The sequence below is a fragment of the Cynoglossus semilaevis genome, chromosome 10 (genome assembly GCF_000523025.1).
Source record: "Cynoglossus semilaevis isolate Cse_v1.0 chromosome 10, Cse_v1.0, whole genome shotgun sequence".
Taxonomy (NCBI): Eukaryota; Metazoa; Chordata; class Actinopteri; order Pleuronectiformes; family Cynoglossidae; genus Cynoglossus; species Cynoglossus semilaevis.
This window is the reverse complement of record NC_024316.1, coordinates 7,992,051-8,003,837: the sequence shown is the minus strand read 5'-3', so window position 1 is coordinate 8,003,837 and position 11,787 is coordinate 7,992,051. Positions and strand designations below refer to the sequence as shown.

Below are 11,787 nucleotides of genomic sequence, written 5' to 3'. Positions count from 1 at the left end.
AAAAATCACATGTATCATATCTCTGTAAAATGTATTTTAAGGAATAAATAAACTAATAAATTAAATAATTAAACAAAGAGGAAAATTAATAATTTACTTCACAAGGTAAATTTGGGCTTTTGCCTAATGACTACTCTTTCTCAGTCCAAAAACACATTTTTACAGAGTTAGCTGCAACACTTATTTCAGACCAGCAGAGGGCGACTACGACCGCCTCGGCAGCTACTCGCAATGCTTTGTAATAGAGAAAAAGGAAACGAGAGGACTAAAGGGAGAAAGGGGGAAGAGAGAAATAAAAAAGGAGGGACGGAGGGGGGAGGATTTTTTAGACGAGAGGAGTCGTCAGTGGGATTTTCGTTCACAGCGGCCCCTCCTCCTCCTCTTCCTTCTCTTCTACTTTTCTCCTCCTCAACTCAGGTTAGCGCACGTTAGCTCCTATGCTAACACTAACTCAACAGTAACAGCGAAATCTGATTTTAACTAGAAACAGTGATTTAATTCTTTCTGCCAAAATGTAAAAAGAGAAAATAGGAAACTGTTGGTCAAGGTAGCACACGATTTAAAATGTGCAGTCAGTTTCGTTAACGTTGTGAAAAAAACACTCATTTTCAGCCAGAGGTGAGAAATGTATCACTAGCAGCGAAGTTTTAACTTTCTACGTTTTATACGTGTTCGTCTGACGTTACTACTTTTTCTCTAAGAAAAACTTCTGTTCTAAGTAACAGTGTTGGGTCTTAATTTTTTTGTAAAAATATAAAATTTATTGTTTTACTTTTTGTAAAAACTTAATAACACAATAACGTTGACTATTAACGTGAGTCTTTAATGTGTCTTTAGTTTTCCAGTTGTCTTATTGATATTTTGGGGGGGGTTATTGTTCTTTTATTGTTTCTGACATATTCTACGTACTCATAGTTAAATGCAATAAGTTGTAATATTACTCATGATTTGTCTCAAATAAAGCCTGTTTTCTGTTAACTTTAACACTAGATACTAGACTAGATATTTAGATTTTTACAGCTAACCTTTTCGCTGTATGTCACTTGTTTCTATCTAATTATACACTGTATTAGCCAAGTTGATTTTCTATATATCTGTCCAATATGGATATAAATACAATGCTTAGGAATTTACATTCCAAGTTAAGAATAATTCTAGATATCTAAATTCAGCTGTCATTTCTGTGATTGTAATTTTCTTCACTAAACATTCTAATAACTTTTGCTCCTGCAGCTGGAGGATGGACATGTCCAGGAGGCTGCTGGTGTGGCAGCAGCTGGCTGAGACTTGTGGTCTGAGTACAGTCCAGCAGGGTGTGGAGCAGGTGTGGAGGCTGCTGCTGCTCTGCCTCCTCTGCAGACTGTGTTTCAGACTGGGTGAAACTTCACAGACACCTGATGTGTTTTTGTTTAGTGACAAGCATCACTAAGAAGAGGCTCTTGTTGTTGTTGTGTTTGAAAATGATATTATTTTCTGTTTGTGCTTCACAGGTACTACGTCGACCCTAAAACACGTGTTGTCAGTGTTGACAGGGATGTACGGTCTCTTCCTATTCTTTGAGCTGCAGATGCTGTGGGTGCTGATGCTAAGTGCGTTCTGTTACCTTGTGCTTGTACTCACCCGGTCCTCCTCCACCAGAGGGGTCTTCCTGTCACTCGTCATCCTCATTTACCTCCTTTTTGGGTAAGATGCAGAAAAGACACACACACTGTGGCACTGCAAACCTAGCATAACCTTAGTTAATAAAACATGGCAGCGAGGCTCTTCTCCATATATGGGAGGTTGAATTTTGGATCAAACCATGCTTTCTGTGAAATGTAACAAATCAAGAAAAACTGAAAATATTCCTTTTGCATTTCTCAAAAGCACAAAACTTGTTTATTGCATTTTTAATTTTTAATGCTCCTAAAAACACAGAGAATGTGAGTTCTAGTGTGCATTGATTTTAGTAAGAAGCTCCTCAGTCAGTTAGAAAATGAGTTGTTTTGTGTTTTATTCTAGATGAATTTCACCTTCTTAATCAGATTCAACACCGGTGTGAGTTCACATTTTCAAGTAATTTGTTTTCATAATTTCAGAGAGTTGCATTTGATCGATGCAGTAACCTGGCATAAAATAAGAGGTAAATGTTCCTTCATCAAAGTATCATTTTATCATTGTTTCACTTACAGTTTCTTCAGTTGACAAATATTGAAACAGTCAACTGGTTATTGTTACTGTCATTACAACTGTTGTTATATTGATTAAGCTGTCTGTGTGTGTATCAGGTTCTCAGATGGTGGTTGCCATGAAGGCCATCTCTTTGGCCTTTGACCTGGACAGAGGAGCATTGAACAGCCTCCCCTCACCAGCTGAGGTCCTGGGTTATCTTCTCTTTGTGGGAACAGTTGTATTCGGTCCCTGGATCAGTTTCTCCAGTTATAAGAATGCTGTTGAAGGCAAAAAACTCGTAAGCTATTAATGTTCCCAAGGCCGTCAACCATTACAGATTTGTTCTTAACCAAAATATTTGGGTGGAGTTAATGATAATAATGTGATTGGTTCCTCAGAGCTGGACATGGCTGCAGAGTTCCTCCCTCTGCCTGCTGAAGAGTCAGATCTGTTTACTGGTCTCCACCTGCATTGCTCCATACCTGTTTCCTTTGTTCATCCCCTTCCATGGAAACACAGTCACAGAGAAGTAAGAAACAAAGTCAGTCCATTTGGGTTTCATTTGCATTACATTTTGCCTGATGCATGACAGGCATCGCAAACAGTAGTTTGAAAGCAGCCTTTTTTCCTTTTCCTGCTTCGAAGACATGTTTGACAGTAAGGTAAGTGTTGTTGTCACCGAGCCGAGCGTTTCCCTCCCTTCTCGTTTCAAACAGGTGGTGCTCTTCAGAGATTTATTTAATTTGAGTGGAACCAAATAAAGTACTTGAGTGAAGAAGTAATGCACATGTCTTCTGTTGCCCAGGTGGCTGGATGCCTATCAGAACGCAGTGTCCTTCCACTTCAGTAATTACTTTGTGGGTCACCTCAGTGAAGGTACCACCATGCTGGCAGGAGCAGGCTTCACGGAAGAGAAGGACAACATCAGATGGTGGGTTTAGATGAGTGAGAGCTGGAGATGAGATGCTCTGATCTGAGGTGTTAATGTAGAAGGCTTGATGCAGTATTCATCGGTATTTGTCCGATATTGGTCAAAATCAAAGGATCAAACATTAAGAAAATCTGATACTACAGTATACCTAAGGACAAATTCCACCTTGCGCCACATTACGTAAACAGGGACACTATCGCCTCAGATTGTCATAAGTATTGGCAGTTATTCCAAGTTGCAGTAATGCTGTCAGGTGATGAAAAAGGTTTATTGTGCAATCCAGAATTGTTAACTGTTTGTTTTGGTTACCACCTGCAGGGACATGAGTGTGGTGAAATCTCTGAGTGTGGAAATGCCTCGGTCCATGGTGCTGGTGGTGACGTCCTGGAACATCCCCATGTCCCGATGGTTGAAAACCTGTCAGCTTCCAATCTTTTCTTTGTATTGTCAAACTCATCAGACAGTGAACAATAGCACAAAATTGCATGATGAATGCTGTGTATGTAACTGATGTAGTTGGACACAACAGCTGCAAGTACATAGAAAATCACTGTGGAATATTCACACCAGGCTGGGCCTGTGTTAACACCTCTTCATTAGTCAACACATGTATCAGTGTACACACTACCATTGCTTATATTATTATTGTGACAGCCCTCTGCTCTGTATGTGTACAATGTACACATGTACAGAACCATGGGTCACAGCAGTATTTTCAAATCTCTACAACACAGAACACGTGTATTCCTTATTAAAATTTGCACGTACATTTCAATGTGATTAATTGTTACTGATTTGAGAAGATTGTGTGTTTAAATCTTTACATCATCACCCAACATGTTAATATTCTTTGGTGTGTATTTGTAATAAGTATCATGTTGTTCTACAATCTTTTGCAGATGTCTTTAAAAATGCCATGAAGATGGGGACGTTTGCAGCCATCCTGGTGACCTACACAGCCAGCGCCTTACTGCATGTCAGTCATTTTTCCATCATTATATCATTTTTATTAGCATCCTTTCAGATGAATCAGTTTAATATATTTTATATAATTTCAGGGTCTGAGTTTTCACCTGGGAGCTGTTCTGCTGTCTCTTGGATTCATCACATATGTTGAACATGGTATGAAGAATATGTTCTGTTTGGTGGTTTCTAACCTATGGCCAAACAATAAAGATAAAGAAGCATCTGCTTTGAAAACAGTACCAGTGTAATGTCCATTCACAGATATCACTGCAAAACACAGAGAATCAATGACATGACGCCTGTGATCATTTTTGTTTCTTCTCAGTTCTAAGGAAGAGGCTGGCATCCATCTTCAGTGCCTGCGTCCTTTCAAGGCCTTGTAGCTCCGGCTGCAGCCACCAACATAAGAAGGTAGACACTGGTTATCGTATGAGATCAGGCCTACACCAGGGGTCGGGGGTTAATTGTCCCAGGAGGCCACATGGAAAATTGGAATTGTTATTCGGGGCCATAATATACTTGATTAGGGATTACTCACTATATTGATATATAGATATATTTTAAATGTGTATTTATTTTACAGCAGGTATTGAGATGGTTTTTAAAGCTCCTGTTTGACTCTCTCTACAATGTCCTCGACCCATCTTGTTAAAGATTTTCAAGCGTTCTTTATTTTATTATTTTATCTGCTTTATAATTATATCAATGCTGCAGAGTTCACCAAACACTCTTTAACAACCCTGTCGGAGAATGTCTTGCTTAATCTTGCAGTTGTGTAGAATATTGTAAAATGCACTGACATGCCAGTCAATTTATTAAAAAAAACAACTAAATATTTCCTTTAAAATAAAAGCTTTCCAGGTGTATTTAATACTAAAATAGACTGAATAGTAAGGACGTAACCACCAAAAGGATTGGGCAAATGTAAAGGACATAAAATACAGATGGAAATCCATTTCTGTAGGTGTTTGATGCCTTTCCTCATGTGCTGACGTACAGGAATATTGGGTGGTGTTGTTGAACCTTCTCTTCAGCTTCCTGGCCATCTTCCACCTCACCTACCTGGGCTCTATGTTCGACCCTGGAGTTGATGAATATGAAGTTGAAGAGGTAAAATAACCAACACTGAACCTGTCATCATTTTATCACAACATTTGAACTATTTTATATTGTTTTGTTTGTTTTTTTATTGTTTTGTCTTGTGAACAGGGTTATGCAGCCATCCACACCATACAGAGATGGTCAGAGTTGAACTGGGCGAGCCACTGGGTGGTGTTTGCCAGCTGGGTCTTCTATCGTTTAATTCAGTGACGACATCGGGCTTGTAGTTTGGACATTATTAAGTTGGACGATCGACTGTTGAGCCCCACAGTCAGGTGGTCTGAAAATTTCAAGAGGACTGTGAACTTGTATTTTTTCTGACCTGTATCTCCTACCTTCATGTATCTGTGAGTCTTCTTCAAGGGTCAGGAGGTGAACCATAGTAAAGATCAAACACATGAGAATAGATCAAGTGAGTCAGTACTTCAACCTGTGAACAGGTGCAGTGGTACAGTTATAATAGAGGTATAATATGTTCAAAGTGTTTTTTATTTATGTTATTTGTTGCAATATTTTTTAAACAAAATCTTATTTGTACTAATGTTTATTTTCTATAAAATGTGTGTCAAAAATAAAAATAATGTCTGACGTGAGTCTTTGCTAAAGAAGCAAAACTATTTTATTGTATTTTCTCATTATCATGACTTCTAACCTAATAAACACAGGTTCTCAATTTGAAGACCAGTGAAATAGTGATCTGGAAAGAGAAGGATCTAACTCGGTTGAAAGCCCTGGACACTGAAGATTGGTACAAAGGTACTGTACAGTAAACCACATAAAAGAACATTAAGAACATTTTCCAGTTTTATTTTCTGATGTCAAAAAATATGGTTTTGATTAAATACGTTTTAGTGCAGCTACTTTTGTATGAGGCTTTGGACTTGGACCCCTCACCTGTCCTCTCACCTGTATCTGTAGTCAATCATTAATCTGACAGCATATACTCCAGACCAACACGGAAACAACAGGACACACATTTGTGGAAGCAGGTTTCATCCCTGGCTTGGAGACATGGCTGTTTTACTCTGTGTAGAGCCACATCCACAACATTGAACAGGAGAATGATAATGGGTTCTTTCTTCCCTCATAGTTTATAAGTAGAAGTTGGACAGAGTTATTTTTAGAATGGGAAGAGGCAACTGTACCTGGATAGGGCCGGAGATCCCTCTGTCCTCAGAGATCTTCAGCGGTAAGTTTATATCACACTTTGGCAAAAAAAATCACAAACTATACTGATTTGAGGTTTAATGTTCTTGTTCTGTTTATTGTAATCCAGAGGATGGATTGATTTTCCAGAAAACCATGGCTGAGATATACAGTATTTTTTACAGTGAACCTGAACAGTAAATAATTCAGTCCAACACATTGTGACCAAAATTCATACAAATGCTATTTCAAAAACTTTAGTCAACATATGTATAATGGTGTTAGGATATATTGTAAATATGGGAGAATCAATAATTACCTTTATTGTCCTTGTACATTTACACACACATGTATACAAAACACACAACACAGTTTGTCCAGCGATAAACTCACATACGTTTTCATTCCTATATCGCTTTGTAATGGGATTTTTTTTCCCCCATTGCACTTGTGTCTGAACTAATAACTCATGATTTTGGAACAGCAGCTCAATTCATGGGGAAGTTGTTCTTCTATTGTAGTTATTGTTCAACAACAAGATATAAATTGTGTTTATTTTAATGTATTTTATTTATTGTTATTCTTTGGCCAATGACAGGGCAGTTTTTCCGGGCCATTTTAAATAAAAATAAAAATAAATGCTAACTTAAACATGTCAGGGTTACTGTTACAGTACAATGGGATCTTTTATTAAATCTGCACCGTTACAACAACTAACTTAATGTAGAACACTTAATAAATAGTATTCATGAACAATACATTTCAAGACCTGATAAAATATACAACAAAAACTGTATTCAAATGAAGAAAATAAAATTTAAAATAAATATCAAATCATTAAAGATGAATGGTTTGAGAGTGAGAATATTACAGCATTGCCGCTGCACCATCTGCTCCAAACAGCCAAACTCAAGTCTAATGACTGTAAATGCTAAATGACCGGAAGGCCTTGTGTGTCAGAGGGAAAATGACATTCAGAGCCTCTAATCAACTCAGCGTTTCCTCCTGTCTTAGCCATTAAAGATGACCTGTGGCTCTTCCTCATCCCAGCCGGTTTGGCTGTGATTCTCCTGGGTGTGTTTCTGGAGGAGCTAGGCTTCATCCTGCGTAACATCACCTCATCCAGACGCAGGCAGCTTTACATGTGGATACTAGGAATGTACCCGGTAATGCTCCACACCTCGTTACCCCCAGAAAAAAACCCTTTTCCTTGTGTTCTTCCTGTGTGTTTTATTCTTCTGTTCCTTTGACCTCAGGTTTTTGCCCTGACCTCGGTCATAGCTCTGTTTGTGCCTCGCTCTTCTTCTCTGTGTAACTTCATCGCTTCACTGTGAGTACACCATTCTTAGAACAGACACAAGCGATGACAGATGTTATTTCATCTGATATTATTTTTGCAGGTATCACTCCATCACCCTGTTGAAGTTCATGGAACTGATCACAGACTTCTTTGGAGGGAAAACTCCTATGCTGGCTGCTCTGTCTGGACAGAAGGTTCCCCCTGATCCTTTTCCTTGTTGCTGCTGTTGCTGTCTCCCGATGGTGTCCATCAACAGGTACCATCCTCTCTAACGCTGTCACATTTTGAGAATTTTAAGTGTGTTTGAATGCAGCAAACAAGTAAAAGATATCCAAAACACCTTAATATCTGTCAAATAACTCCAGGTATGAAGGTATGATTTTGTTTAGGAATTAAAATGTTCAGAGGAGGTTTGAAGCATTACCTGTAGCTGTAGTGCTGTCTACTAAAGGGAGAGTCAGTCCACCAAAAGTGATAGTAAAAACATCCAATTGTAGCTAAAACCTTTTACTAGCCTAAACTCATTTTTGTGTGTTACGTGTGGAACAGTGTGATCTGACATTGATTTCTTTACACCATCTGTGTCCTTTTAAAGAAGCAGTCGTGTCTGGATGATGGCTGCTGTTCTACAGCTCTCTGTTGTCCGCACCATCCTGTTCTTTGTCAACCTGGTCTTGTGGACTGATGAACAGTACGACTATGGAGATGTGAGTGATTCACACAGTCCTCTAAGACTCTATGTCACTCTGATAACACCTCAGCCAGAGCTCCTTCTAGTTAATATAAAGAACAGACTTATGTGGTGCCGTCTGCCTTGTCCTCCAGGTGGATTCCGTCAACCCCAATCTGTACGTGAATGGTATCATCTGTGTCTCCACTTTTTTGTCCTTCTACGGCCACCTGCTGTTCTACAAAACCACTAAAAGTGCTCTACACGGCTACGGACTGAGAGCCAAGTTCATTTGTATCATCCTGGTGTTGGTGCTTTGTGGAGTGCAGAGTGGTATCTTGGAGACCATGGGTGCCCTGGAGGTCATCCCATGCACACCACCTTTGTCTGTCCTGACCAGAGCCCAGAGTGAGTTAGAGCAAATCTGTCACACAAATGAGAAAAAAAATCACCAAAGACCTGATTGGTTAAGAATGATAATAAATAGTCACTCTATTAACATCTGCAGCTGAGTCAAAATAGCTCTGCCATGACACCAGGATGATTTCTATCCACTCAAACTTTTATTCTATATGTCTGTCCATCCTCAGTGATCTATCATTACTGTGTGATCGTGGAGATGTTCTGTATTGGCCTGTACGCCCGCCACACATTCCGTAAGATAGAGCCAAGCATGTCGGAGGATGTGGAGATGCCCTTTGGTGTGTGGCAGGTAGACAAGTCTGTTCAAACTGAAGGTGAGCAGATGATCCATCACATGGTTTCTGTGACATCAGAAGGGGCCAGAAGGGGCCCATGTCGTCTTGGTGGCTCCAATCCAAGTTACAGTGACAGTGAAGACAGTCTCTGCAAGATAGAGCATGCTCCTCTGGATGGCTTCCCCTTCCCTCAGGCAAGACGTCAACAAAGGGGCAGAGCAGAGTTGGTGGAGCCAAAGTCTGGAGAGGAACCAGGAGTAGATCGGACCCAGATTACCATCAGTGCTGATATCAACTATCAGGACTCTACGAATGTCACCGTGGTTTAAATGTGAGGCCTTTTAACAAAATAGTAATGCGATAAAGCTAATATGCAATTAGCAACATCTTCCAAAGCTTGGACTTTTTGAGGGAGTAATACACTATTATGATTGTAAACTGTTAGACAGCTGCTAAGACACAACACATATTGGCACATGGGCTCAAACACAGTTGTATAAAAAAAGTTCTTTATTGGGACTGACCAAATTCAATTGGTACAATCTAGTAAACGCACTGGGAACTTCACAATGTCAACTTTGCATTTTTGGGATGGACAACAACACAGAGCTGCACCTTGTGGTTGTTTGTAGCAGTTGAGACTGTTTTTTAAAAAACAATTGCTGGGAACAGGGGTGGTGTTTAAGGCAATTGTCATTTAATCGCTGCATTGCTTTCCATCTTTTACAAATAAGTAAATCTACAGGAAATTAGTCCATAGCAGAGTTAAGGCTGTATTTGATTACAGATGCTTCTCCTTTGAGTATAATTTCATACGTGGGTCCTTCCTCCACATGGCACTGAGCAATCACCTGTCTGATGATGTGCTCATGGCCATAGAAAGAGACTGTGACAATTTGTTGTTCTCCAGGTTCCAGATAGCCATGCATGGGCAGGATATCAAACACCTCTTCCACACGCACCTGGCAGTCTGTCATTTCATATTCATACTCTTTTGGCTTGGATTGAAGTTCAACTTCACTGGTAAAGGAAGAGCTTTTTGACGAAGATGTTGTCTCTTCATTTTCATCCTCCAGTTGTTTATCCTGAACCATTTCGCTGTGCATAGCTGTCTCCCTTTCAGTAAGTGCCTGGTCCTCCAGGAACGCCCACAGGTAGGTGACAGGCAGCTGTGAACAGTTGGTCATTGTGAACACCATATGTGTCTCTGTGTAGTTCAGCACACAGCCAAAGTCCACTACATTTGTGGAGAAGTGGAGGTTGGGAAAATGGACCTCAGCATGCAGCTGGACCATGTCCTTCTGAGGGTGTCCCCGGTAGGACACCACAAGCAGCTTGTCCACCACTCTTGACACCCGATCTCGACAGTAATCCGGATGAAAACCAACCCACAACTCTGCCTGTTTGCCATCATCTAAAACCATGGACATGGTGGTAACTGTGGTTTCCTCCTCCGATTCACACAGGAAGAACGGCTCGGTGAGAGAGAACTTTGCAGTAACACACAGAGAAGACACATTCTTTAAAACCACTTTCTCAAGCATGGGTGTCAGATTCTCTCCAACAACCTTCCCGAGGCAGAAGCTCAGTGACCACGAGGAAAGGCTGAGCAGAGGTTTAACAAAGCGGCAGATGATATCTACAGTCATAATCTGCTCATTACAGCCTTGTTCGCCTACAACAGCACGACATACCAGACGCTCCCTAACAACTTTGGCAGTATTTGATGATCCCATTAGCAACATGTCCACAGAACAGCCTGGTAAAAGCTTCACTCGGGAGGGGGTGAGGCTGAACACTGGCTCTTTTTTTTGGGAGGTGATTGAGGATGCATCTTTTTTCTTGGGAGTGGAAGTGGCAGCCACAGAGGTCAGGCCAGATGACCCCTTCTGAGTCCATGTTTTAGGCAGGAAGCCATCAACGCCCCAGTACATCCAATGTGTCCTCTGGCCACGGTTGGTCAGTTTGAATTGGTACTTGCAGGAGCCATGGCTGAAGTGTGTTCCCAAGTCAAGGCTTGGGGCAAATGGCTTGTCACTAACGATTGAGGTGCCAGTACCTGTGGCAGATACAGAGACTGTGTGTGTTTCACTGTCCTGGATGGACACTTTCAGCTCATCCTGGGTTTTGATTGTATCTTTCAAATTGGCCACTACCTGAAGCTGCAGCTGGCTTTGAGGTGAAACTACCCCTTCACTTGGCACCACGTGCCAAAAGGATTTGCGATTGGTCATGCTTGTTGCAAAGTTGGCTGGAATAGGGGAATGATTTGACAGATGGAGAGTTTTGGTAATGTCTGTCAAAACAGGAATTTTTCCATAGTCCAACTGTGAACTGTGTACATGAACAAGTGGGCCTTGCCCAATACATGACAGGACCACTTCCACTGGAGTCTGTCCACTGCCAAACACTGCAATGTGTAAAATATGTTGCAACCATCCAGTGGCCTGAGCAAATATGGTCACTGAAAGAGTCTCTGAGGTTTGAGGAAGAATCTCTCCTCTGGGTTTGGAACAGAAAAATGTGATTGATGGAAAATACTCATATTCCTGATCAAGTACACCATAACAGGCAGGCAGACTGCTGGGATTGGTAATCTGCAGTTGTTGTTCATATGGGTAGTTAAGAAAACACCTTTGAAATTCCAACACTGGAGTCTTAACCACGATCTCAGGAACAATACATCTTGCATAAATAGGAAGACTTTTGATGGCCTCTCCTACACCTTCCACATCCACCGCCATTGTCATTTTGTATGTCCTGGCTGTGTTGGAGCACAGAGTCACCTTAATAGTGATATCTGACAAAGCACTTACACAGTCTT

At 40.7% G+C, this 11,787-nt stretch overlaps 2 protein-coding genes across 4 annotated transcripts; both read left to right on the top strand.

Annotated features, from left to right (window-relative positions):
• The first annotated feature begins 240 nt into the window (after nucleotides 1-240).
• Nucleotides 241-5,763, top strand: LOC103384848 (protein-serine O-palmitoleoyltransferase porcupine-like). Of its 2 annotated transcripts, none has more exons than XM_008318532.3 (13): nucleotides 241-417; nucleotides 1,234-1,376; nucleotides 1,491-1,683; nucleotides 2,079-2,122; nucleotides 2,268-2,449; nucleotides 2,550-2,680; nucleotides 2,957-3,082; nucleotides 3,401-3,501; nucleotides 3,982-4,058; nucleotides 4,141-4,204; nucleotides 4,374-4,459; nucleotides 5,048-5,158; nucleotides 5,258-5,763. In XM_008318532.3, exons 2-13 carry the CDS (start codon nucleotides 1,241-1,243, stop codon nucleotides 5,357-5,359), a joined length of 1,353 nt encoding a protein of 450 aa, XP_008316754.1. In that variant the 5' UTR covers nucleotides 241-417; nucleotides 1,234-1,240; the 3' UTR covers nucleotides 5,360-5,763. The 2 variants fall into 2 exon arrangements, with proteins under 2 accessions (XP_008316754.1, XP_008316753.1); XM_008318531.3 differs by lacking the exon at nucleotides 241-417 and adding an exon at nucleotides 429-618.
• A 129-nt stretch (nucleotides 5,764-5,892) lies between these two features.
• Nucleotides 5,893-9,317, top strand: LOC103384850 (organic solute transporter subunit alpha). 2 transcript variants are annotated; one of them, XM_025059213.1, is made up of 7 exons: nucleotides 5,893-6,338; nucleotides 7,310-7,461; nucleotides 7,552-7,625; nucleotides 7,696-7,851; nucleotides 8,194-8,302; nucleotides 8,421-8,673; nucleotides 8,856-9,317. In XM_025059213.1, exons 1-7 carry the CDS (start codon nucleotides 6,275-6,277, stop codon nucleotides 9,290-9,292), a joined length of 1,245 nt encoding a protein of 414 aa, XP_024914981.1. In that variant the 5' UTR covers nucleotides 5,893-6,274; the 3' UTR covers nucleotides 9,293-9,317. The 2 variants fall into 2 exon arrangements, with proteins under 2 accessions (XP_024914981.1, XP_024914980.1); XM_025059212.1 differs by having other exon boundaries at nucleotides 6,275-6,338; nucleotides 8,191-8,302.
• The last annotated feature ends 2,470 nt before the right edge of the window (nucleotides 9,318-11,787 follow it).

What these genes read in the sequence shown, in the direction of transcription:
- LOC103384850 (XM_025059212.1), top strand. Translation starts at nt 6,275, where the DNA reads ATGGGAAGAGGCAACTGTACCTGGATAGGGCCGGAGATCCCTCTGTCC. An exon ending in CCGATGGTGTCCATCAACAG is followed by an intron (nt 7,852 to 8,190) that starts GTACCATCCTCT and finishes GTCCTTTTAAAG; the next exon opens with AAGCAGTCGTGTCTGGATGA. An exon ending in AACAGTACGACTATGGAGAT is followed by an intron (nt 8,303 to 8,420) that starts GTGAGTGATTCA and finishes CTTGTCCTCCAG; the next exon opens with GTGGATTCCGTCAACCCCAA.
- LOC103384848 (XM_008318532.3), top strand. Translation starts at nt 1,241, where the DNA reads ATGGACATGTCCAGGAGGCTGCTGGTGTGGCAGCAGCTGGCTGAGACT. An exon ending in AACCTGGCATAAAATAAGAG is followed by an intron (nt 2,123 to 2,267) that starts GTAAATGTTCCT and finishes TGTGTGTATCAG; the next exon opens with GTTCTCAGATGGTGGTTGCC. An exon ending in CAGCCAGCGCCTTACTGCAT is followed by an intron (nt 4,059 to 4,140) that starts GTCAGTCATTTT and finishes ATATAATTTCAG; the next exon opens with GGTCTGAGTTTTCACCTGGG.